Consider the following 23,688-nt stretch of genomic DNA (forward strand, 5'->3'; position numbering starts at 1 on the left):
TACCTTACAGTACTATTTCTCAAGATTTAAATACCCTTATCAACACAAGTGGACAAAATGCTTTCTTTATGCAAATGTTTGTGCATGTCAGCAACCCAAAACAACAACAGATAAAGTCCAGAAAATTCTCTAGACTGAGCTCAAAGATACTGAGTGCTGCAAAAATATGCTGAGAGCATAACATGGTAAACTCAAGCCACAACAGATGGAGATACTGACCTTAATGTAACATTACTGAATAATACCACAATGTAGAGTCAAACTTTAGACTTCTAGAAGTTAACTCCTCTGTTCTCAGCAGCTGAACACCAAACAACAGATCTCATCATCACAAATGGACATAAAGAAGTCAAGTCTCTGCTGAGAGCTCAGCAGTAAGGCACAGACACATCTAATGGTGTTTCACTGTTCTGATGTGAGTAAGTTGGACACATCTGCCCTGCTCAAGAGAAAAAGCAAGTAATTACTTAAAAAATGTCTGCTATTATTTATCATATTTTTACTTTCAAACTAAAAAATGTAGTCCAAATGTAAAATAAATGCTGACAGTTAGAAATGACTGTCATCAGTCCAGTAGATTTACTGGAATGATGTCAATAAACACACATGTGAAGCTGCTTTTCAAAACTCATAAACACACAAAGTAAAAGAAGTCTCAGTGGAGAACTTATAAGGTGTACTAAGAGGACTTAACCATCTCTTCATTCTTCAGATCATAGAAGAGCTACAGATTTAATCTAAAACGATTTTTCTTCCTAAATAAAGGAGAGCCACAGTCTAATAATGCTTTCAGCTTATATTATGATACTCTACAGAGCTCATTCACTAACCTCTGCTCTCCTGTCACACACCAGCCTCTGCTGCTCTGTCTCCTCCTCCTCCTCATGATGCAGCTGTACATTCACCAGCATCAGGCAATCTCCTGTAGGGACTGCAGAGTCTTTGACAGTTTTGCAGCATCTTGATTGACTGTTATTTAAATTTGGTGTCTATTCACAGTTCCAGTCGATCGTTTTAGTAAGTTTCGTTTTTTTCCGAATACTTTCACTTTCAAGCAGGAGCTGCGTGGGGATGAGAGCGGACCTTTAGGAGACATGATCGGACCAGTCAGCAGTCAATAGCGCAGCTGTGGTGCCGGTTCATGACAGATATAATAGCCTAAATAAATGAATAAATCATACTGGCCCATAAGTGCGTCGGCACACCGGGAAATGCCCGGTATGCCAGATAGCGATTCCATCCCTGCAGAGTTGTCTGAGTGTCTCCATTGTAAACAAATCCAGCATGGCGAGGGAGCGGCTCTCTGCATTAGCAGTGTGCATGGCCATCGAGTGGTACGGGCTATATAAGACTCTACAAACTTCCTGTAACTCTGTTCATGTCGACAGTATGAGAAAATAACTTCAGTCTTATCTGACATGATCTGAAAGCTGAACCTGTCACTCAAAAGTCTCTGTCCTTTATCCATTTCTGCTCGCTTGTACCACATCACGATAGCACCACTTCCTGGCCTGGTAAACTGCGGGATATATAGAATGCACATGCGTTAATCGTGCGACAAAGACATTAGCGGCGTTAAAAGTAATTTGAGTTAACGCAATATTAACGCGTTAACTTTGACAGCCCTAATTGACTTATGATGTAAGCTCATGCCTTTCTCTCTATCTCAGTTTAATTTTATAGACTGATATTTACAGTTGGCTTCAGGGTCATTCCTTTTCTGATGATGCATGAGAAACCACAGAACGTCTTCAGTACTTTTCTTCAGTGACAGCAGGTCCTAGAAACCAGTGGTTCATCAGCATGACAGACACAGACATCTAAACACTCCTGCTGTACCGGGGCATTTCTGCGGCCATCACAGCATGACCCGTGCCACCTTTACTCAGTTGTTACTGCATTTGTCGGCATGTTATTTCTCTAGGATGCTGATGTGATTTGGTCTCATTTTTCTACAGTCCAGTCTCCCGTAGATGGAGATGCGTTCGAGTCGCCCACTGTGGCGGTTGAGCCTGGTGTTGGAGGACGTCAGTGGTCGTCTCTGAAGCGGTCAGCCAGTCCTCCTGAAGAGAGGGAGGATGACCGAGAGCGAGCAAAGTCCCTCCCTGCCTACGGTGAGTCTGATAACAGATCTGTTCATCTAAAAACCCCAAGGACATCCGCTCATTAGTTTTCTGGTTGTTTTTGTCTCTATTTTTTGGGATTACAAGTCAGAAAGTCCTAAAAATCAACCCTTATATATTTAAGGTTGTGTCAGTGGGATTTTTTTCCAGTTCAGTCAGGACCACTTTGTCAAAAAACACTCATCATTTACAGTTCAGTGTGGAAAAACTTGACTGGCCTACACAGAGTCCTGACCACAACCCCATCCAGCACCTTTGGGATGAACTGGAATAAGCCAGGCCTTCTGGTCCAACATCAGTGCCTGACCTCATAAATGCTCTGCAGAATGAATGGGCACACATTCCCACAGAAACACTCCAAAACATGAGGAAAGCCTTCCAAGAAGAACTGAGGCAATCCGTCCTAAAATTGGTCCTGAAGTTGATCCGAGTTTGGCCGGCTTGAGTCAGGGCTGGGGTTTGAAAACAGTGGAACTGTCCTTTACATCTGGTTTCTCTCTCCCTCTCTGATGTGTATTTCCTCTCTCTGTTTTCAGTGAGCCCTCCATCAGCGACAGACGCAGACGCCAGTCCAGCAGAGGAGGAGACGGCGTCTTCAGCCGATTATTTAAAGTCTGATAACAAATCAGAGGACGAGTCTGATGACACGCCGTCAGTCTGAGACCAAAGGTGTGGTCAGTCCTGCTCGATGGTCGCCTGTGCCCAGAAACATTCATGGTGGTCGATCACATAGAAACCGTTTTAGATCCTCCTTGTACCTCTATGACTCATTATTAATGAACGTGGAGACTGTTCGATCTCTCCTACTGGCATCGTTGGAGTTTCCTGACCTTGGATGGATGCAAAAACATCTCTCAAGCATCAGTTTTACCATACAGAGAGCAGACGGTTTTATCTGCTCTCATCTAGCTCTGTCAACAGTTAACCATCATTTTTTAAGAAGATGCCAAAATCAGCAGCAGCTGGTTTCACAAAATCAACATGCCAAAGAGAAATCCAACTTTCTTCCTCCCAAAGCCAGTAAAGATATAAATCCTCATCATACTGACCTTCAATGTTAGCTGGTTTCCTGCTGAAAGTTTTACACAGTTGGAGTGAAAACCCTGCAGATAAACCGTTACCTAAAGCCTCATTCATGCCCTGCCTTTAATACGGATCCACACTAAGCATGTTATATTAAAGCTATCAAATACAACCTAAACGCTGCAGTACCACCACCAACAGAGAAGCAAAGCACAACAAATGTCTGTATGAGACAGCGCCCTCTAGTGGATTAATGGTGAGCATGTGGGCAGTGACAGCTGATTTGTTTTAAAGCGCACAGATCTGATTTGGTACGTAAAGAGAACATAAATGAGCCTTAAAGCCTCCTATGAAAGTGTTATTTAATAAAAAACTAAATTAGATCAGTAGAATTTGAAGCCATAAATATATTATCATTCAGAACTATGCAGATAATCGTTATTTCCCTAAGCAGGGATTTATAGGGTATATGCATCATGTTTTTGTGTCGTCTCTGTGTAGTTTTCATCTCCATCAGCAGACTGAGGTGTTCATGACATGACCCTGTCAGTCCAGTTCAGACCAAAGAGTCATGACCAGACCAGCTGAAACACACAACTGCTGCAGCAGGTCTACAAACCTATGATATAGCATCCAGTCAGAATGAGTCATAGTGGGCTACCACAGCTGACATTCTGGCTTGTCTAAAACATAAAAAAGATGGTAACGCTGTGTTGCTTGGCAACAAGTGAGCTTTAACTGCTGATAAACAAATACTGAAGTTTGCAACTCAATTGATGCACTTTTACACCACAGGTCACACCCGTACACACACTTTTCACTCACATTCTCACACTGATGGTTGATTTGGAGAACTGGCCATCAGTCTAGTTCAGGGGTGTCAAACTTATATTGAGTCCGGGTCCAGCTTTGCTCCAATGAGACGTCCTGACTGCCGGACTTGTTAGGCCAGGAGTGTCAAATCAATTGTGGATTCTGAATTTAGGCCTAACTTTAAAGCCTAACAATGTCAACATTTAACCATTAACTGTCAACTGTCAACCTCATTTTCACCAGAAGTTAAATATAGATAAATGAAAACATAAATAAATAATAAAACTGATAATAAATCATTCTGAGATGGAAGAAGTCGAAATAAGTGTAAAGTCAAAGTTATTAGTTCAAAAGGTCAAAACACCAAATTTAAAATCAAAATAATGCTTTTAATAGGCAAATATTTGGGATAGAAAGTCAAAATCACAAGTTTAAAAGGTAAAAATATGACTTAGAATTTTAAATTGTATATCTTGAAGGTTAAAATATGATATGAAAACATCAAAAAAAAGTCAAAATCATAAGTTTGAGTCAGAATTGTGAGTTGGGGGGGGGGTTGGTCGATCCTGATATTAATGTCAGAATTCTGAGAATAATATCAGATTTAAAGTTGGATTTCTGAGATTGAAATCTGACATAGATTAAAAATCGGAATTCAAACAGTACTGCTGCTAATACCACCTGATTTGAGTTCACACCACCAAAAAATAGCCAACTGCTGGGTGTCTAGGACTTCTCTCTTCGTCGCTATGAATTCAAACAGGAGTTTGATTCTTACTAAAATCATATCAAAGTTTAAATTTTGGTTTTTGACTCTTATTTGGATTCTGTTATTTATAATGCAAATGAACAGAAAATGTACATCAACCTAAGCATTTCTATTTCAAATGCAGAATTATTATTTTCCTTGTTTTATTAAAGAGCATTTAGATCATTAGTAAACCTGTTTGATACAACTCCAACGAAAATTGAAGTCCTAGGCAACCGATATTGGGCAATTTATTGTTTTAAATCCACAATATTTTGAAATTTACAACAGGATGTTGATGAAGCTGGGGATGTTGGGGCCTTTTCCTGCCATTTTTGCCACATAGTAGACCACAGTTGGCAACCTTTGGGAACAGGGTTGGAAGTGGCAAGGAGCAAGGGAGTTCCACCTACTTTACCAAAAGTTGCCAACTTATTTGTGCAATTTAGTCATTGCTCCTTGTCTCTTTTGGTTAAAACATGACTGAAGATCATATTTTTGTACTTTTTGATGCCATGATCAGTAAAATAATGGATATTTGATCATTTCTAAACACATGGTGTTTAATAGGAGAGAACTTTTTGACGACGAACTATGATAACGTCAATATATAGAGATGTTGCCAATGTTTTTGTATGCAGATTCGGTACAGGAGTTTCTATACATTTTTTATAATGAAAAACAAGAAATGACCCAGCATTGTGAGTTTAGGGCTATTATTTTTGAAACAAACAGGACTTGATTATTTGTTTTGACTAGAATCGTATCAGAGTTTGCCTTTTTTTCTAGGTGAGATGTTAGAAACTCATAAAATCATTGTTAACGTCTCTGATTGACCCTGTAACCCAGCTTTAACCGTGCTGCTGTCTCCTCATTATAACACTGATTCTACTAATCGATCACTGCTGCACTTATCAATAGATTTTATTGATTCTGTCTGATTGTAAATATGTAAATACAGACTAACAGTGCTGCAGGTTTGTTTATAAAGTAAAGTGCCTTTATTATCCCAGTTAAAGATGTTTTATGAGCATGAATGGATCCATTTGAATACCTGGTGATGGTTTTTTATGTTATTGGGAAATATTTTGTTGTATTTTTAAAAAGAAAATCAGTTTTTTTTTAAGTTGAATGTTTTAATGTTGATGTCATACAGGCCTGTCTGATGTCTCTGTATGTGTTTATACAAATAAATCCAGATTGTCTGTCTAGATGCTCTCCGTCTCTCTCTCTCCGTCTCTCTCTCTCTCTCTCTCTCTCTCTCTCTCTCTCTCTCTCCTTCTTAAACCAGCTGCTGAGTCTGATCGGTCTCACTTCGTCTGAATCAGGAGATTCTGCTTCATTTCAGTAGATAAAGAACAGAAGTTTTCTTCTTCTTTGGTTTTATTTGTCCTCCTGTATCGTCTTACTTGTCTCCACTGCTTGGACCCGTCTCTGTCACCATGGAGATCACCGCCGACGGTCTGGATGCTGCAGCTTTATTACACATCTGGCATCAATTTGACATCAATGGTGAGAGATTAAAAACAAATATTTTTCTAATACAATGGGAAGGACTCAGAGAGAAAAATGAAAGTGGTTTGAAGTTAATGTTTAAATGTAGGTTTATAATTTTATCCAACAGCGTAAGTCAGCCTTTACTAAACTAAGCTGATCAGTCCGTCGTCCTGCTGGGGTGTTATGAAGCCCAGGTCGCTCTGATAGCCTTCAGCTAGTCTGGATGGAGTCTGGGGTCTTTCATCTTCCAGAGATCCTCTGGACCTGGTCCAGGTCAGACCAGTTGGCTGGCCAATCATACACGGTAATATGAGGGTCAGTAAACCAGTTTTTAGTTTTGGCTTCACTGTGGGCCGATGAAAAGGAAATCAGTATCTCCATTTCAGCAGATGGAACTCTGGACTCTGGACTTGATAAAGACCTGTGGACCAACAGCAGCAGATGACATGGATCCCAAACCATCCATGACTGGAGACTGGAAATACTTTACTTCAAGACCTGAAGGATTCTGGACCTCTCTGATCCTCTTCCAGACTCTGGGACCTGGCTTTACAAACTAAATGCTAAATCTACTTTCATCTGAAAACAGGACTTTGGACTACTGAGACCACAACAGTCCAGTTCTTTGTCTCCTTAGCCCAGGATTGGATCACAAAGAACGCCACACCTGTAGTCCGTTTCCTGGACCCGTCTGTGTGGTGGTTCTTGACCCTCTGACTCCAGTCCCAGTCCAGTCCTTGTGAAGCTCCCTGAAGTTCTTGAATCTGCTTTGTTTAACAATCCTCTGAAGGCTGAGCTCATCCCTGTTGGTTGGTCTTTTCTTTCCACACTTTTCCCTTCAGTCAACTTCCATGAATCTGCAGAGAGAGGAGAAAATAAGCACCATCCACTCTGCTGTTTACTGCTGTAGTCCTTTAGTCCTTCTTCATCAGGATAGGTTGGTGCAGCATCAGCAGTGCTACAGACGTACCAGACTGTTGTGGTGAAGAAGAAGTTGAGCTGGAAAACAAAGCTCTCGATTTACCGGTCCGTCTTCATTCCAACCCTCACCTGTGGTCATGACCTCTGGTTAATCACCGAAAGACTGGGGTCTAACAGAGGAAATGAGGCTCCTTAAGAGGAGGTCAGGGCCCCTCTTTGGAGGGTGAGGAGTAGAAGTAGAGCCACTGCTCCTTCTTCTCCAAAGACATCAGTTAAAATGGCTCTGGTATCTGATCATGATCCTCTTCATCACCTCCACCTACCTGTGGAGGTCTTACAGGGAACATTTAACTGGTAGAAGACCTCAGGGTAGACCCAGAATCCAGATAATGATTGTTTTGGTTGTCATCTAACTTTATTGTGAAAAAACACATCAGTGATTTTTTTGGTAAAAAAGTTTGTTTGTAGAAATCCCACAGCAGCACCACCTAGTGTCCAAACTAAGAAGTACAGCACAGTCAAGGACAAGCTTCCTACTCTTTTGTGGGTCATGTTTCATTTTATTTTTAATAGTTTCTGCAGGCTCATGGACCATGGACCACATTTGGCCCACGGGTCATAGTTTGACCAGCGCTGTTTGAGTCAGTACTCAGAGGTTGATATAATAAAGTAGATGTGAGACTTCTGACATGATTCTTCCTGTTTGTGTTTTTAGATAACGGGTTCATAGAAGGGAAGCAGCTGGACGCCTTCTTCCAAAGCATGCTGGGAAAATCTGGGACAAAGGTAATGAGATAAAAGTACAAAGGTGCAAAAAGGAGAGACTGTTGAGATGTAAAGGTTTCTAAATGAGAACAGCACACAGTAGAAATAAAGTCCAGTGATTGTTAATGTAGCGCTCACAGTCTGTTTGAACGTGCATTTGTTTTCTTTACTGGTTCTGGACTTCAGTGAAAGTCTTGGGGGGGGGGGGGTTCTTTTCCTTGGACGTTTTGGACCTCTGCCTCCTGCCAGAGGGGAGGGTCTCAGAAAGGCCCTGTCTGGGTGAGAGGGGTTGGCTACAATTTTACCTGTATGCCTCAGAGCCTGGGAGGCATACAGGTCTCAGCAGATCCCTAGAGGTGTAGAGGTCTACTCAGTTTTCTAGAGGCATACAGGTTGTCTCAGATCCCTGGAGACGTACAGGTTATCTCAGAGTGCTGGAGGCATACAGGTCTTCCCAAAGTCCTAAAGGGGTACAGGTTGTATCCTGAGTCCTGGAGGTTATGTAGTCTCAGAGTCTTGGAGGCATTCAGGTCGTTTCTAGTTCTAGAGGCTTTTAGGATCCAGAGTCCTGGAGGCGTACAGGTTGTATTCAGAGTCCATGAGGTTATGTAGTCTCCTTAGACCCCTAGAAGTGTCCAGGTCATCTCAGATTCTAGAGGACTACAGGTCTCCTCAGAGTCCTGGAAGAGTCCTGGAGGTGTAAAAGTTTTCTCAGAGTCCTGGAGATGTACAGGTCGTTTCAGAGTTCTCGAGGTTTTCAGGTCAGCTCAGAGTTCTGTAGCCCTACAGGTCTCCTCAGCGTCCTAGAGGCGTACAGGTCCCTGCAGATCCCTAGGGGCATACACATCTCCTCAGACGTTGAGTACAAGTTGTCTGACAGTCCTGGACGTTATGTAGTCTCAGAGACCTGGAGCCATACAGGTCTCCTCAGAGTTATGGAGGGGTACATGTTGTCTCCAAGTCCTGAGTTGTTGTGGAGTCAGGGACGTTCAGCTGGGGAGCAATGAAGCAATGTGACCAGTGTTGATAAAATAATGAAATATAAGAGTTTATCTAAGCTAGTCCTTTTATACGGCCACTAGAGGGCGACAGCTCACACAGTGTAGCCTGTTAATGTCACCAAAGCTGATAACAACAAACTGTCAAATAATTTAGAAAAATAAACACATCAAATGTAAATGTTCGACTTATTTGTGTTGTTTTTAGATGGATGATGAAGTGGGCGATAAAATCAGACGACTAAGGGACAAATTCTCGTCTCCAGACAACTTCACAGCGGACAGACGTCTGCACGTACAAGAGGTACGAAATAATGCAGATATCATCCATGCAAAAAAGTTTGGTTAGTCATGAATTTATCCAGAAATGTGATCTTTTTATGCATCTGTGGATTTTTGTCGCCATTCATGGTTCCATTCATGTTTGTCTATTTTGCACCAATAATGCCCCCATACAAACACCATCTATTCTGCAGTAATTGGTTTATTCAGGATATCATTAATGAGGCTCATTTAAAGAGACATTGTATGGACAAAAGTATTTGGCCATCTTACCATTCCACCAGCAGGGACTGTAATGACATTGTGTTCAAATCCATGTTCTTTAATATGGAGTTGACCCCTGCAGCTCTGGCAGCCTCCACTCTTCTTGGAAGGCTTTCCTCAAGATTCTGGAGTGTTTCTGTGGTAATGTTTGCCCATTCATCCTGTAGAGCATTTATGAGGTCAGGCACTGATGTTGGACCAGAAGGCCTGGCTCACAATCTCTGTTCCAGTTCTTCTTAAAGGTGCTGGATGGGGTTGAGGTCAGGACTCTATGTGGTTCAGTCCTGTTCTTCCACACTGAACTCATCAAACCATGTCTTTATAGTCCTTCTGTGTGCACCATTATCCCTCCTCCACCAAACTTCTGTGATTGTTATTAATATTGTTTTGTTCCAGCTGGCGGCCATGTTGCTTCCAGAGGAGGAGAACTTCCTGCTCCTGTTTCGTCGAGAGACTCCACTGGACAACAGCGTGGAGTTCATGAGGGTGAGGATCTGAAAGGCAGATGTATCTTAAACCTCTAACTTCTATTAATAAAACTAATGGAGATAACCTTTAGACTGATAAGAAGTGTCTGTGTTTTAGCGCCATCCTCAGGACAAGCATTGTACTTTTTAAAGAAGAAGAAGGAGGAAAATCCTCCCGATGTTGTTTGATGATGAATGTTGCACATGACAGCTGTTTGTGTATGTATGTTTATTACAGTCATATTTAGTGTTGTCTGTTATTCTGTAGATTTGGAGAAACTACGACAAAGACAGCAGTGGCTACATCTCAGCGTCTGAACTGAAGGTAAACTCAGAGGTTCTCTGATTCTAGGATTAACGGATTTTTATTTTAAACCATAAAGGTTTCTGAACCTGGGCCTTCAACTGTTCTAAATCTGTAAGACATTATGATTAAACCATCAAAAAACAGGTAAATGTTTGTTTTTTAAAGTGAGTTTTATGACCTGGACAGGAGTCATTCAGTTAAAATCAGCAGTCAGTTCTAGCAGTTATAAACGTAATGATTGATTTACTATAAAACCAGGATGAATGAGTTAAAGGATGGATGGATGGATGGATGGATGGATGGATGGAAGGATGGATGGATGGATTGAAGGATGGATGAATGAATGGAAGGATGGATGGATGGAAGGATGGATGGAGGGATGGTTGGATGGATGGATGGATGGATGGATGGAAGGATGGATGGAGGGATGGAAGGATGGATGGATGGATGCACAGATTAACACATGCATTGATTCAACATCTTGCTTGTTTTCTTTATAATTGTAAAACATTGAAGCAAGTTTTTTGGAACAAATTGTTTTTTTATATTTTAACAAAATCAAAACAACCGTCTGCAGTATGAATGTCCCCGTCTCAACTGTCCTTTTTTTAGTAAATTGCTGCCAACATGATGAAGAATTAGAGCTTTATGATAAGATTTCTATATATTTAACCTTCATTTAAAGAGCAAAATCGACTGAGATTAAAATGTCTTCCTGAAGAGTGTCTTGGTTTAGATAACCGAGTTTTAGTCAGACACAGTAAACATAATAGTAAAGATATCATCTGAGTGCATTATAAAGAGATCAATGATAACAGCTGATCTATGATCAGTCCTTAGCCTCTCAGTTGTCTCCCTGTGTTTTGTCCCTCCAGGGCTTCCTTCAGGACCTTTTTGTCCAGCACAAGAGGGCCATTACTGCAGACAAACTGGAGAAGTACATTGTCACCATGGTAACAAGCAGAGACATCTTAAATGCTAACTCTACGGTCATCTTTCTGTCCTCATTCTCTCTGACTTCTGCTCCTCTCCTGCAGATGAAGATGTTTGACAGAAACAAAGATGGTCAACTGGACCTGAACGACCTGGCCAGGTACTTAAGGACACAAACACTAATCACTGTGTGTCCATAAATCAGGTCTCGTTTTAATCACTGACTGATTATGTATTCATACAGTCTGACAGTAGGGGTTGTTCTGTTTTTCTGTTTTTGTTTGGAGGATTTTGGCCCTAAAGGAAAACTTTCTTCTGAAGTTTAAGACTGAGGTGAGTCAGAGTCTATGCATTTATGCTTGGTAGAAACATACCTTACTTTCTTATCAGTCTCCTTATTTATGATACTTTTTTGGGATGGGTTGTACATTAACAAAGCTCCTGTGTAATTCTTGAAAGCTAACTGTTTTTTAGTATTATTATTATTATTTATCTATTTATTTTATTTATTTTTTTATTTTGTTTGTTTGTTTTTGTTGGCAGGCCTGCAGTCAGGAGGACAGAAAGAGAGACTTTGAAAAGATATTTGCTCACTATGATGTTGTAAGTTTGATTTTTATTTTTAATTTTTCCAGGAAAAAGTAAAATCCCCATCATGGCTCAGTCCCATTTCTAATGTTTCCCCTACCCCTGGATTCATAGAGACAACTTTAAACAGAGTTACAGGTGTAGTGGTGAAATTTCCCCTATGAAATGGGACCCTCAAACATCATCAGTGGCCATGGACAGCTTTACATACACAGATGCTTCAACTGTTGGCTCGACACTGCCCCTCAGCATTATCTAAGCTATGTTTTTAAGAAACGTTATGATCAGCAGATCCTGTGATTATCATCTTCTCTAACATTTCTGTGTGTCTGTTTGTAGAGTCAGACAGGAGCACTGGAGGGCCCTGAGGTGGATGGATTTGTAAAGGACATGATGGAGCTGGTCAAGGTTAACACTTATGTTTTTAATCTGAAAAAAGCCTGTCAGATTTCATCAGTTTTGTCTTTTCAAACATGCATCTCACTCCTCTAAATTTCTGAGATGTAACATGTGTGAATACAAATAATCCAGCATGACTTTTACCCAGAATGTTTTTCTGCCAGCTGACTGGAAAAATGTCTACAAAGGTCAAGAAAAGTGGTGTGAAGTATTGATATGACCTTAAAAACATAAACATGGAAGGATGGACAGACGGGTGGGTGCTGGATGAAGGATGGATGGATGGATGGATGGATCAATGGATTGATGGATGGATGGATGGATCAATGGATGGATGATGGACTGAAGAAGGTAAGGATGAATGGATAGATGAATGAATGAATGGGTAGTGGATGAAGGATGGATGGATGAATGAATGGATGGATGTTGGATGAAGAATAGACAGATGATGGATGGATGGTGGATGAAGAATATATTGATGGATGGATGGATGGTGGACAAAGAATAGATGGTAGATGTAGAATGGATGGATGGATGGACTGAAGAAGGAAGGGACAGATGGATGGGTGGATGGATGGATTGATAAATGGATGGATGTTGGATGAAGAATGGATGAGTGGATGAATGGATGGATAAATGGATGGATGGATGAAGAATCTATGGACAGATGGATAGATGGATGAAGAATTGACAGGTGGATGGATGGATGGTGTATGAAGAATAGATGGACGGATGGATGCTGGATGTAGAATGGATGGATGGATGGATGGATTGATGAATGGATGAGTGGATGGATGGATGGATGGATGGATGGATGGATGGACGGATTGATGAATGGATGAGTGGATGGATGGATGGATGGATGGATGAATGAATGGATGAGTGGATGGATGGATGGATGGATGGATGGATGGATGGATGGATGGATAGATGGATGGATGGATGGATGGATGAAGAATAGATGGATGATGGATGGATGGTGGATGAAGAATGGATGAGTGGATGGATGGATGGATGGATGGATGGATGGATGGCCTTTGCATTTCTAGACCTGTCTCTTAAAGAATTGGGGCTATGAAAATATCGACTGATTTATTGTTTTTTTGATTAACTGACTGATCGACCGATGGATCAAACCTTATCAGTCTTCTTCCTGGTCTCTGACATCTCCCTTAACTCCTCCAGCCCAGCATCCATGGCCCAGACCTGGACCGCTTCAGGAAAGCTTTGATGGGTCACTGCGACATCAACGGAGACGGAAAGATCCAGAAGAACGAGCTGGCTCTGTGTCTGGGCCTCAAACACAGCTAATCAACAGACCAGCACTCTCTTTGGATTTTCCTGCATCAACGTCCACTTTAAACTTCCTCTTTAAGTGGGTCTAACTTTTTTCGTGTTCTCTCTTTCCTCCTCTATTTGATGTTGAATGGATGATTCATCCAGATCTGTTGTATTCTTAATGGAGCACTGAATTTTCTGTCTAGTTTCCATCAGATGTCTGATAAATGTCTCTTAAACATGGGTATAAAATTAACTAAATAGTTATGACTTCTTTTCTCAGGTTTGTGTTTTATTAATGCTTTGCATGCTTCTTTATATGTGACAATTATTTAACAGAGCTTGTTTGATAATAATGTCAAAATGGTGAATTTTGTGTAATAAAGTCTTTTAATATTTGTGTATTTGTCTTTCTAATATGATCAAACATGCAAAATAATTACCAATACTAATTACTAATAATTACTTACTTTTGACTTGAAAGAGTAGTACATTTTAAATTGGATGCTATACAAAAACTAAAAATGCATCAAAGTCAATATTTTGGCTAATCATTGACATATCCAGGCAGGATTAAGAAATCATACCAAAGCCATCCAACATTTGGTTTGAGGAAGATATCACATTTTTCCCCCTTTTTTTTAAATATAAAAACAACATTGACTTTAAGTAATCAAACTGGCATTTAAAGGGTTAAAATCCTCAAAATGATTGAATGCTTGGTAGTTTTGAGCACAGATGAAGTTGTTTAAGAGATTTATGCAAAAAAAGCAGGAAAAATCTTGATCTGTTTAGTTTTTATAGCAGTTTTTTGGAAGTGGACATTTTTGTCCTTTATGGCTTTAAAGGGTCGTAAACTTGTTTCAGTGTTCCTCTGACCTATTAGAGCAATTGAAATTTGAATTAAAAAATTTGTCTTGAAAGAAACTTTGTTGCACAAAAAAAGACCATGTGCACTAACACGGCCAAAATGGTGAGCAGAGAAAGAGGAAAAATTCGCCCAAATGGACAAAAATGTCAAAATTGTAAGATTACTTAGAGAGTACTCTGAGGCCACATGCCAGTACCACAAAATGCATGAAGACCAAATCTGAGAAATACTAAAAGAGAAATAGCTCCATTAAAATCTAAGATGACTTGTTTTTCTTGAATTCTTGCTTGAAACTAGTGTTGGACAATCTATCTCTCCTATCTGATCTTTAAGAAAAGTAATTGGGTATTTTTATGTTAAGTTTGTGCTATAACTATTTATTTGTATTTATTTTGTTTACTTTTTACCTTCTTGCATATTTTCTGAATGACCTGGATATATCTTTGCCTGAAATGTTTCCCTTTTAAAAGTTTGACAGTCCAATATTTTACTCTTTCTTCAAAAGTATCAGTATTGCATCGAATACAAAAAATGTAACCCTATCCCTACTGACCGCTTAAAGTGGAGGCTGAAATGCTCATGATGCTGTCAATGGTCAATGTGAGGTTGCTTTTCCATCTTTGCCAAATAGCAGTCCACAGTTTGAAACTTCTGCAAAAAGTGGGAGGAGGGGGTGAGGAGTGCTCCTGGCCAGTTGCCCTCCACATTACTGAAACCATCCCTGTTGTTTAAATCTTAAATAACAACAAAACTGTGAAAATAAAAACCCAGCTCTTAAATGGGACTCTGCTCCAATCATTCACATCAAAGAGTCGGCTCTTTGGACCTGATCGTGCAATGAAAGCACATCACTGAAGTGAAAGGTAGCTACAGCAGCTAACATGCTTCATTAAGATAGATTTGATTATTTTACTGACGTGTATTTGTCTGAGTGTGGAGTAGTTACTCTTGTCCACACTTCAACATGGTGGGTGGTGGTAACACACTTCAACATTGGTTGCAACCACCATAAAACAAGAAGTAGAAGAAGAATTGGCTGAAGTGCTAACACCTGCTCTGATTGCAGGAGGAGGCTCTGCTGAGGCTTCCAACCTGATTCCAATCACTTCATCAGAGAGGAGCCTGCGAGTAACACTTAAAAGGAGCAGTGCGTCAATAGCTTCCATGAAGCTGCAGCATTTCTTGTATTGTCATTTGCCAACAGCACACACTGTTTGGCTTCAGTTTTAAGTAAAAATGGCGTCTGGATTTGCTTTGAGGTAGATGAAATCTTCAGCCATACAGTTTTCTTGTTGTTTTCCTCTGGTTGTTTTACTAATGATTGTCTCTGTTTTTCAGAGTGCTTCTGCTCTCATTGTTAGCCTTTGGGCAGCATGCTAACGGTAAGCTTTTATCTTCATTTCATGTGCAGTATTTTATCCAAGCTTAATCTTTAAAACTTCGTGCTAACCTCTATATCTCTGACCAGCTCTGAGCTTCAGGAGTGGGAGCTCCAGTGGCATCACTCCTTACTTTAACCCAGCCAGGGAATTACCCAGCAGCCATAAACCTGTGGAGTCCAGTCCGGTGGTACCAGGCTATGGACAAAGTTACACTGAGAGTGGTTCATCTGAGGACCTAAGGCCTGCTGAAGGTGTGGCAGTGGAAAGATACAACCCAGAGGAAAGTGTTTCCAGTTACAAGCCTCAACCAATCATAGGACAGGAACCCCCAAAAAACCGAGTGCCGAGTTATCAACCGTATCCTGAAACAACGGGTGTTATCCAGACCAAGGAGGCCATGTGGGACTTTGCCTTACCTCAAACTGAAAACATTTTTGAATCAACAGTGGCATCAAGTGGGGGAATCAAGATTCAGCCTGACTCAAAGTATGGTGCTGTTAGCTCTGCTAGCTACCCATCCAGGCCCCAGCAGCCCAGCAACCCCTCCAGGCCCCAGCAGCCCAGCAACCCCTCCAGGCCCGAGCAGCCCAGCAACCCCTCCAGGCCCCAGCGGCCCAGTTTCCCCTCCAAGCCCCAGCGGCCCAGCTACCCCTCCAAGCCGCAGCGGCCCAGCTACCCCTCCAAGCCACAGCGGCCCCAGCAGCCCAGCTACCCCTCCAAGCCCCAGCGGCCCAGCTACCCTTCCAGGCCCCTGCAGCCCAGCTACCCCTCCAAGCCCCAGCAGCCCAGCTACCCCTCCAAGCCCCAGCAGCCCAGCTACCCCTCCAAGCCCCAGCAGCCCAGCTACCCCTCCAAGCCCCAGCAGCCCCAGCAGCCCAGCTACCCCTCCAAGCCCCAGCAGCCCCAGCAGCCCAGCTACCCCTCCAAGCCCCAGCAGCCCAGCTACCCATCCAGGCCCCTGCAGCCCAGCTACCCCTCCAAGCCCCAGCAGCCCAGCTACCCCTCCACGCCCCAGCAGCCCAGCTACCCCTCCAAGCCACAGCGGCCCCAGCAGCCCAGCTACCCCTCCAGGCCCCAGCAGCCCAGCTACCCCTCCAGGCCCCAGCAGCCCAGCTACCCCTCCAGGCCCCAGCAGCCCAGCTACCCCTCCAGGCCCCAGCAGCCCAGCTACCCCTCCAGGCCCCAGCAGCCCCAGCAGCCCAGCTACCCCTCCAGGCCCCAGCAGCAGCCCAGCTACCCTCCAGGCCCCAGCAGCCCAGCTACCCCTCCATGCCCCAGCAGCCCAGCTACCCCTCCAGGCCCCAGCAGCCCAGCTACCCCTCCAGGCCCCAGCAGCCCAGCTACCCAGCAGCCCAGCTAGCCCACCTACCCCCAGCAGCCCCAGCAGCCCAGCTACCCATCCAAGCCCCAGCAGCCCCAGCTACCCATCCAGGCCCCAGCAGCCCAGCTACCCTCCAGGCCCCAGCAGCCCAGCTACCCCTCCAGGCCCCAGCAGCCCAGCTACCCCTCCAGGCCCCAGCAGCCCAGCTACCCCTCCAGCCCCAGCAGCCCAGCAGCTACCCTCCAGCCCCAGCAGCCCAGCTACCCCTCCAAGCCCCAGCAGCCCAGCTACACCTCCAAGCCCCAGCAGCCCAGCTACCCCTCAAGCCCCAGCAGCCCAGCTACCCCTCCAAGCCCCAGCAGCCCAGCTACCCCTCAGCAGCCCAGCTAGCCCATCCAAGCCCCAGCAGCCCCAGCAGCCCAGCTACCCCTCCAAGCCCCAGCAGCCCCAGCAGCCCAGCTACCCATCCAAGCCCCAGCAGCCCCAGCAGCCCAGCTACCCCTCCAAGCCCCAGCAGCCCCAGCAGCCCAGCGACCCCTCCAAGCCCCAGCAGCCCAGCTACCCCTCCAGGCCCCAGCAGCCCCAGCAGCCCAGCTACCCATCCAAGCCCCAGCAGCCCAGCTACAGCCTAGCTACCCCTCCAAGCCCCAGCAGCCTAGCTACCCCACCAACCCCCAGCAGCCGAGCTACCCCTCCAAGCCCCAGCCCAGCTACCCTCCAAGCCCCAGCAGCCTAGCTACCCCTCAAGCCCCAGCAGCCCAGCTACCCTCCAAGCCCCAGCAGCCCAGCTACCCCTCCAAGCCCCAGCAGCCCCAGCAGCCCAGCTACCCCTCCAAGCCCCAGCAGCCCCAGCAGCCCAGCTACCCCTCCAAGCCCCAGCAGCCCCAGCAGCCCAGCTACCCCTCCAAGCCCCAGCAGCCCAGCTACCCCTCCAAGCCCCAGCAGCCCAGCTACCCCTCCAAGCCCCAGCAGCCCCAGCAGCCCAGCTACCCATCCAAGCCCCAGCAGCCCCAGCAGCCCAGCTACCCATCCAAGCCCCAGCAGCCCAGCTACCCCTCCAAGCCCCAGCAGCCCAGCTACCCCTCCAAGCCCCAGCAGCCCCCGCAGCCGAGCTACCCCTCAGGCCCCAGCAGCCTAGCTACCCTCCAAGCCCCAGCAGCCCCAGCAGCCTAGCTACCCCTCCAAGCCCCAGCAGCCCCAGCAGCCTAGCTACCCCTCCAAGCCCCAGCAGCCTAGCTACCCCTCCAAGCCCCAGCAGCCTAGCTACCCCTCCAAGCCCCAGCAGCCTAGCTACCCCTCCAAGCCCCAGCAGCCTAGCTACCCCTCCAAGCCCCAGCAGCCTAGCTACCCCTCCAAGCCCCAGCAGCCTAGCTACCCCTCCAAGCCCCAGCAGCCTAGCTACCCCTCCAAGCCCCAGCAGCCTAGCTACCCCTCCAACCCCTCCAAGCCCCAGCAGCCTAGCTACCCCTCCAAGCCCCAGCAGCCCCAGCAGCCCAGCTACCCCTCCAAGCCCCAGCAGCCCAGCTACCCCTCCAAGCCCCAGCAGCCCAGCTACCCCTCCAAGCCCCAGCAGCCCAGCTACCCCTCCAAGCCCCAGCAGCCCAGCTACCCCTCCAAGCCCCAGCAGCCCCAGCAGCCCAGCAGCAGCCCAGCTACCCATCCAAGCCCCAGCAGCCCCAGCAGCCCAGCTACCCCTCCAAGCCCCAGCAGCCCCAGCAGCCCCGCTACCCCTCCAAGCCGCAGCAGCCCCAGCAGCCCAGCTACCCCTCCAAGCCGCAGCAGCCCCAGCAGCCCAGCTACCCCTCCAAGCCGCAGCAGCCCCAGCAGCCCAGCTACCCCTCCAAGCCGCAGCAGCCCCAGCAGCCCAGCTACCCCTCCAAGCCGCAGCAGCCCCAGCAGCCCAGCTACCCCTCCAAGCCGCAGCAGCCCAGCTACCTCTCCAGACTCATTCCAATGTCTTCCCCTGACCATCCCACATGGAAGCAGCCCCAACTGCCATACAACCAACACCAAAGACTCTGGGAAAACTAAGGTAATTATATTCACCTTAATTATGTTCATTCTTTTCTTTAGTTTATACTTTTTTCTGATTTTTACTTTAACCATAGCCCATCCCTTCTGTGTTTGCTATTGTCCAGGAGCCAGGTTGTTGCATTAGGAACCTAGAACTCGGCTGTCTTGAGAATTTCTTTGCATTCTGCCAAATTTGACACTTTCATTTTGTTTGGGGTTTTTTTAGGTTCTTGACCTCTGCCTTGAAGATATCTGCATTTTGGATTTTAAATTCAATAAAGCATTTGGAACTGATCATGTTTGGGTTTTTTAATGCAAAACTGTTCCTAGCAGTATGTAATTGCATGAAAAATCTAATTTACTGCATGTTTCTCAGTGTACATCAGACCTTGGTTAAAAAAAAAACAAATTTAGAAGGTTGTCACTGCAGCTTAACTTGCCTGTTATAAATGTATGAAAGCAAAACGCTAAAGTTATTGGTCTGAAATTCATTACTAGCCAGCTGCAGGGGGTAAATTTGAGTCCTGAACAAAGTGGGTGCAGTTTGCCAAGTAATGGTTGTTTTTCTTGGTGAAATTACAGGGTCAGCATGAAGACTGAGTCAATTAAACCTCTGCCATATTTAGAGAACAGCTGTTCTGGTTGAAGAGCTTTGCTTCCAGTTTGCAAAAGAAGTCTGTTTTTTCTACACTGCTGAGGTTCAGTGGAAGTCATCTGGGTAGTAGAAGTTTAGAAATCTCCTGTGGTGTTTAGGAGAGACATAACTGGTGTGGATCAAATGCTTTAATAAAAGGAAACCCAATCAAACTCTGAAAGTCTCCTTTGACAATCTATTCAAGCTGCTCTTTAAAAGTCCTCGTCCATAAGGTTTCTTTTTGGAGTTGCAAATTTCTCAAATGCTGCCTACACAAGGGCTACATTCAAACCACAGGCCTTAATGCTCAATTCTGATCTTTTCTCAGATCTGATTTTTGTTTGCCTGTTCACACTGCAGTCAGATCAGATGCGTATCTGATTTAGAACCACATACGAAAGTGGCCTGAATCTGATTCGAAACGGTCAGATTCAATGTGACTTGCGCTGTTCCCACTGTCAGAAAAAAATCAGATACAAGTCACATATGAGCAAAAAAATCAGATTCAGATCACTTTCAACTGCAGTGTGAATGTAGCCAAGGTGGTTTTTCAATCTTAACTGGTTTTAAAAATTCAAGACTAGAAGTGTCAACTGATTTAACTGTTAGAGCTTTTAACCTTCATTTTGAAAGACAAATCTGAGGAAAGAGTGGAAGGTGTGCATCAAACGGCACCAGGATCCAGACTAACATTTGTGACCAGTGCAGCCTCTTTCTACAGACACTTGCTCCACCACCTGAGCTAAACTGGCATCCTTAGGCTTATATTTAACACGATTCTCTGAATGCGCACTCTAGACCAGGGGCTCTCAATGTTGGGGTCGGGACCCCACTGGGGGTTGCAAGACACTGAGAGGGGTCGTCCAGATGCCTTAAAAGAACTCGAACGTGGCGCGCCGGTAGTCTAGTGGTTAAGGCGCATGCCATATACGCAGGCGACCCGGGTTCGAATCTGGCCTGTGGCACTATTTCCTGCATGTCTCTCCCCGCTCTCTACCCCCTTTTTCTATCCACTGTCCTATCAAATAAAGGCAAAAAGGCCAAAAATAAATCTTTAAAAAAAAAAAAACTCGAACGTTTTCAAAATTACACTGTTGCCACTTACACCAATTTTGCCAAATTTTAACCTGTTTTAATCACTTTTTCCCACCAATTTGATCAAGTTTAACACATTTTTGCAACTTTAAACCCATTTTGTCCATTTTAAACCCCTTCCACCACTTTTATTCTGCCTGTTTTTGCCACTTCTAATCCAAATCTTGCAACTCTGCCGATTGTTGGCTCTGTTGACACATTATTGCCACTATCAACCCATTTTACCAGTTTTTAAGCCACATTTCACAATTTGATATGCCTTTTTTTTGCCAGTTTTTGACTTTTCTGCCTCAGATAACACTTTCTAGCCAGTTTATATCAATTTTCTTATCCAATTTAACCAAATTTCCATCTATTTTTCTACTTTAACGCCATTTCAGCCACCTCTGAATCCCCCTTTACCACATAATATTACAATTTTTGCCATTTTTTAAAATTTTGCCACTTTTATTTAATTTTTAGCATTTCTAACCCATTTTTGCAACTTTTGAATTCCAATGTCACCACCTTTCCCACCATTTCTTGCTATTATTAACCCATTTTAGCTATTTTCAATGTATTTTAATTCCGTTTTCAACAAAAGGATTTAGATTTTTAAAAGAGGACTACTTACTACACAAATAATTTAGAATGTGTTTCTTTGATAAGAGTGGTTATTATTCAGGTTAAATATAAAATACCACAGTTTAACTTTACAGTGGACCATGTTTTTGCTGGCCTCCAGTTTGGCTGGGTCCCAGAAAGCTCTCCCATTTCCCTCCTAATGGGCCTTGTCTGCGCATGACTGTTCTCGAATGTTCATGGCTGTGTTCACCAGTCTTCACAGGGGGTCCCCGGTCTCTGGCACCTTTATTTTGGGGGTTGCGGGGTGAAAAGGTTGAGGACCCCTGCTGTAGACCAGCGATTTTAAATGTTTTCTCCCTGAGGCAAAATCTCCTTTTGTCTTTATTTTTTTTAAAAAACTAACTTTTTTTTTTTAAATTGTCTTTCTTTGTGTCTAACTGTATAGTTGAAGTAGTAATGCATGGCTCAGAATCACAACAGACATTCCTGGCCTTCATCATTTGGGAGCAACTGAAGCACACAAATACTCTAATATGTTCAGCTACAACCGCCTTATTCAGTTGTTGATTAAAGCCATATTTTCAGGCCTTTTTACACCGAATCATCCAAAATATGTGAAGTTGGAAAATATCTGAAATACCACTGGAGGATTTTAACTTTCTAAGAGGTTGTCCAGTAGTGCAGTTTATAAAAATGAGAGATTTAAAATATTGTAACAAAGGTTATCTTTATGAGTGATAGGATGAAAACATGCCAATCACATGTAAAAGTACCTGAGGTTATTGTTTAGTCAAAGTAGTCATGCATGGCTGTACAAAGTCCCAGGGCCCACCAGTGTGCCTCACCATCCCAGCTGAACCACTGCCTCAGACAGGTGGTTCTCACCTGGTGGGCAGGAATCCAAGAGTGGGCCACAACTGTGTTCCTGGAAATAGAATGCACTAAAATGTCTCTGAAACCTTCTAGTCCTGTTTCTTTCTTTCGTCTCATCTTATCGAAGCCGTACGATTTTCATGAAAAGAACCTGATTATCTGATAAACATCTGAAGTTTGGGTCACAGTCTGTCCTTGACTTGATGGTCCAGCTGAGAATCAGTGACCTAAAGCCTCCTCTCTGCTCATCCTGACTGTCTCTCCTCTCAGCTGTTGATCACAGCTCCACATCCTCGTCCTCCTCTCCCTCCCACGTCTCCTCCCTCCTCTCTCTGATTGCTGTTATTAGTCCGGTCTTCTCCTCTTTGGGGGGGATAATGACACAGAGAGCTGTTTTTCTCTGCAGCAGCGAGTGTTGGTGTTACTCCCTGCCATTAAAAAGCCACTGTGTGTGGCTGAGATGACGCTGCCTTCAGCTCTGCCAGCTTCACCATCTGATCCCAAGTCTTCTTCAGTGGGGACTCTGGGATCGGTTTAGCTGACAGAGGCTCACTTCAGCCTAAAAAAGTTGGTATCTTTTCTTTACAAAATACAAAGATGATTATCCAAAGAGCGCCTCCTTTCTTTGATTTTATGGGATTTGAAGCGCAGAGTGCAAGGAGAACCAGTTCAATGAAAGGGTTTTGATCTGCACCAATCAGCAGCCTCCAGTGATGAAGAGGAAGCTAATGCTAACGTTTTTGTAACTCACCTGCAGGTATAGATGCACAAAAGCACAAAATGAATTTGATGTCTGCAACACATCCTAAAACGTTTGGACAGGGGTCAGAAACGACTTAAAAAGTTGTGGATGGCTCAAACGCACCCAGAACATTCCACAGGTAAGGAGGATAGTGACTGGCTGATTATTTGTCTCAGCTATTTCAGTTACAACAGCATGGCTTCACAATGAAAAAAGTGCAGGGCCTAGACCAGCCAGAAAGGCAATGATGGAACGTTTTAAAGCTTTAGTGGACACCATCTTCAAAGGAAAGGATGGAACGTTTGTTTCATTTCTTAGGACTTCAACACTACACCTTGACACTCCCAGGGTCAATGGGGCGCTGGAAATGGAGGAGGAGTAAAAACAAAAGAACCCAAACAACGGAAAGAACTCAACAGATGAGCCGGGAAATGTGAGTCACCATAATAAATGAAGACCAGAAAAAAGAGAACAGATTAAAGAATGTGAAAAGCAGGCAGGACTTCAGAAATGTCATGAGAGAAAGGAGGAAGTCAATAAAGTTATGAAATTAGTAAAGGAAAAAAATAAATTAAAAAAATAAAGGCAATAAAGAGAGAGAGTGAAGAAATTTAAAAAGAGAAACCATTATGTGAAATCACAGATCTAAGAGACTATTATTTTCTCTTTCCCTCTCGGTGCACCATCCTGACTCTGTCAGCTTTACCAGTTCCTTCAGTCGCCACAAGGTGGCGTTGTGGTTTAATAATCTGACTGTAAGGGGTCTGTAGTATTAATCGAACACAGA

At 44.1% G+C, this 23,688-nt stretch overlaps 4 protein-coding genes across 5 annotated transcripts in view; all 4 read left to right on the forward strand.

Annotated features, from left to right (window-relative positions):
- Nucleotides 1-4,420, forward strand: part of LOC121523390 (F-actin-uncapping protein LRRC16A) — a 51,344-nt gene extending 46,924 nt beyond the window's left edge. For both annotated transcript variants that reach the window (XM_041808265.1, XM_041808266.1), the window contains 2 exons: nucleotides 1,959-2,114; nucleotides 2,660-4,420. In XM_041808265.1, coding sequence (XP_041664199.1) covers nucleotides 1,959-2,114; nucleotides 2,660-2,784 — 281 coding nt within the window. In that variant the 3' untranslated portion in view covers nucleotides 2,785-4,420. The remainder of the gene's footprint in view (nucleotides 1-1,958; nucleotides 2,115-2,659) is intronic.
- A 1,685-nt stretch (nucleotides 4,421-6,105) lies between these two features.
- Nucleotides 6,106-13,476, forward strand: LOC121523391 (secretagogin-like). Its single transcript, XM_041808268.1, has 11 exons — nucleotides 6,106-6,219; nucleotides 7,841-7,911; nucleotides 9,097-9,192; nucleotides 9,831-9,920; nucleotides 10,170-10,226; nucleotides 11,084-11,161; nucleotides 11,246-11,301; nucleotides 11,429-11,474; nucleotides 11,685-11,744; nucleotides 12,069-12,137; nucleotides 13,314-13,476. The coding sequence occupies exons 1-11, from the start codon at nucleotides 6,150-6,152 to the stop codon at nucleotides 13,437-13,439; spliced, it is 819 nt and encodes a 272-aa protein (XP_041664202.1). The 5' UTR covers nucleotides 6,106-6,149; the 3' UTR covers nucleotides 13,440-13,476.
- A 1,899-nt stretch (nucleotides 13,477-15,375) lies between these two features.
- On the forward strand, nucleotides 15,376-18,118 carry LOC121523500 (adhesive plaque matrix protein-like). The gene is made up of 5 exons (XM_041808420.1): nucleotides 15,376-15,536; nucleotides 15,616-15,659; nucleotides 15,746-16,903; nucleotides 16,941-17,689; nucleotides 17,735-18,118. Exons 1-5 carry the CDS (start codon nucleotides 15,514-15,516, stop codon nucleotides 18,116-18,118), a joined length of 2,358 nt encoding a protein of 785 aa, XP_041664354.1. The 5' UTR covers nucleotides 15,376-15,513.
- On the forward strand, nucleotides 18,117-19,287 carry LOC121523501 (vegetative cell wall protein gp1-like; the record flags this gene model as incomplete). Its single annotated transcript, XM_041808421.1, has 3 exons — nucleotides 18,117-18,620; nucleotides 18,664-19,012; nucleotides 19,220-19,287. Coding segments are annotated over 2 exons (852 nt in total), but the record flags the coding sequence as incomplete, so codon positions are not given.
- Between the last annotated feature and the right edge of the window lie 4,401 nt (nucleotides 19,288-23,688).

This window comes from Cheilinus undulatus, linkage group 16 (genome assembly GCF_018320785.1).
Source record: "Cheilinus undulatus linkage group 16, ASM1832078v1, whole genome shotgun sequence".
Lineage (NCBI taxonomy): Eukaryota > Metazoa > Chordata > Actinopteri > Labriformes > Labridae > Cheilinus > Cheilinus undulatus.

Coding starts and splice junctions, on each gene's coding strand:
- LOC121523391 (XM_041808268.1), top strand. CDS start 6,150: ATGGAGATCACCGCCGACGGTCTGGATGCTGCAGCTTTATTACACATC. Junction 6,220..7,840: donor GCATCAATTTGACATCAATG/GTGAGAGATTAA, acceptor TTGTGTTTTTAG/ATAACGGGTTCATAGAAGGG. Junction 11,162..11,245: donor AGAAGTACATTGTCACCATG/GTAACAAGCAGA, acceptor CCTCTCCTGCAG/ATGAAGATGTTTGACAGAAA.
- LOC121523500 (XM_041808420.1), top strand. CDS start 15,514: ATGGCGTCTGGATTTGCTTTGAG. Junction 16,904..16,940: donor GCAGCCCAGCTACCCTCCAG/GCCCCAGCAGCC, acceptor ATGCCCCAGCAG/CCCAGCTACCCCTCCAGGCC. Junction 17,690..17,734: donor CCCCTCCAAGCCCCAGCCCA/GCTACCCTCCAA, acceptor CTCAAGCCCCAG/CAGCCCAGCTACCCTCCAAG.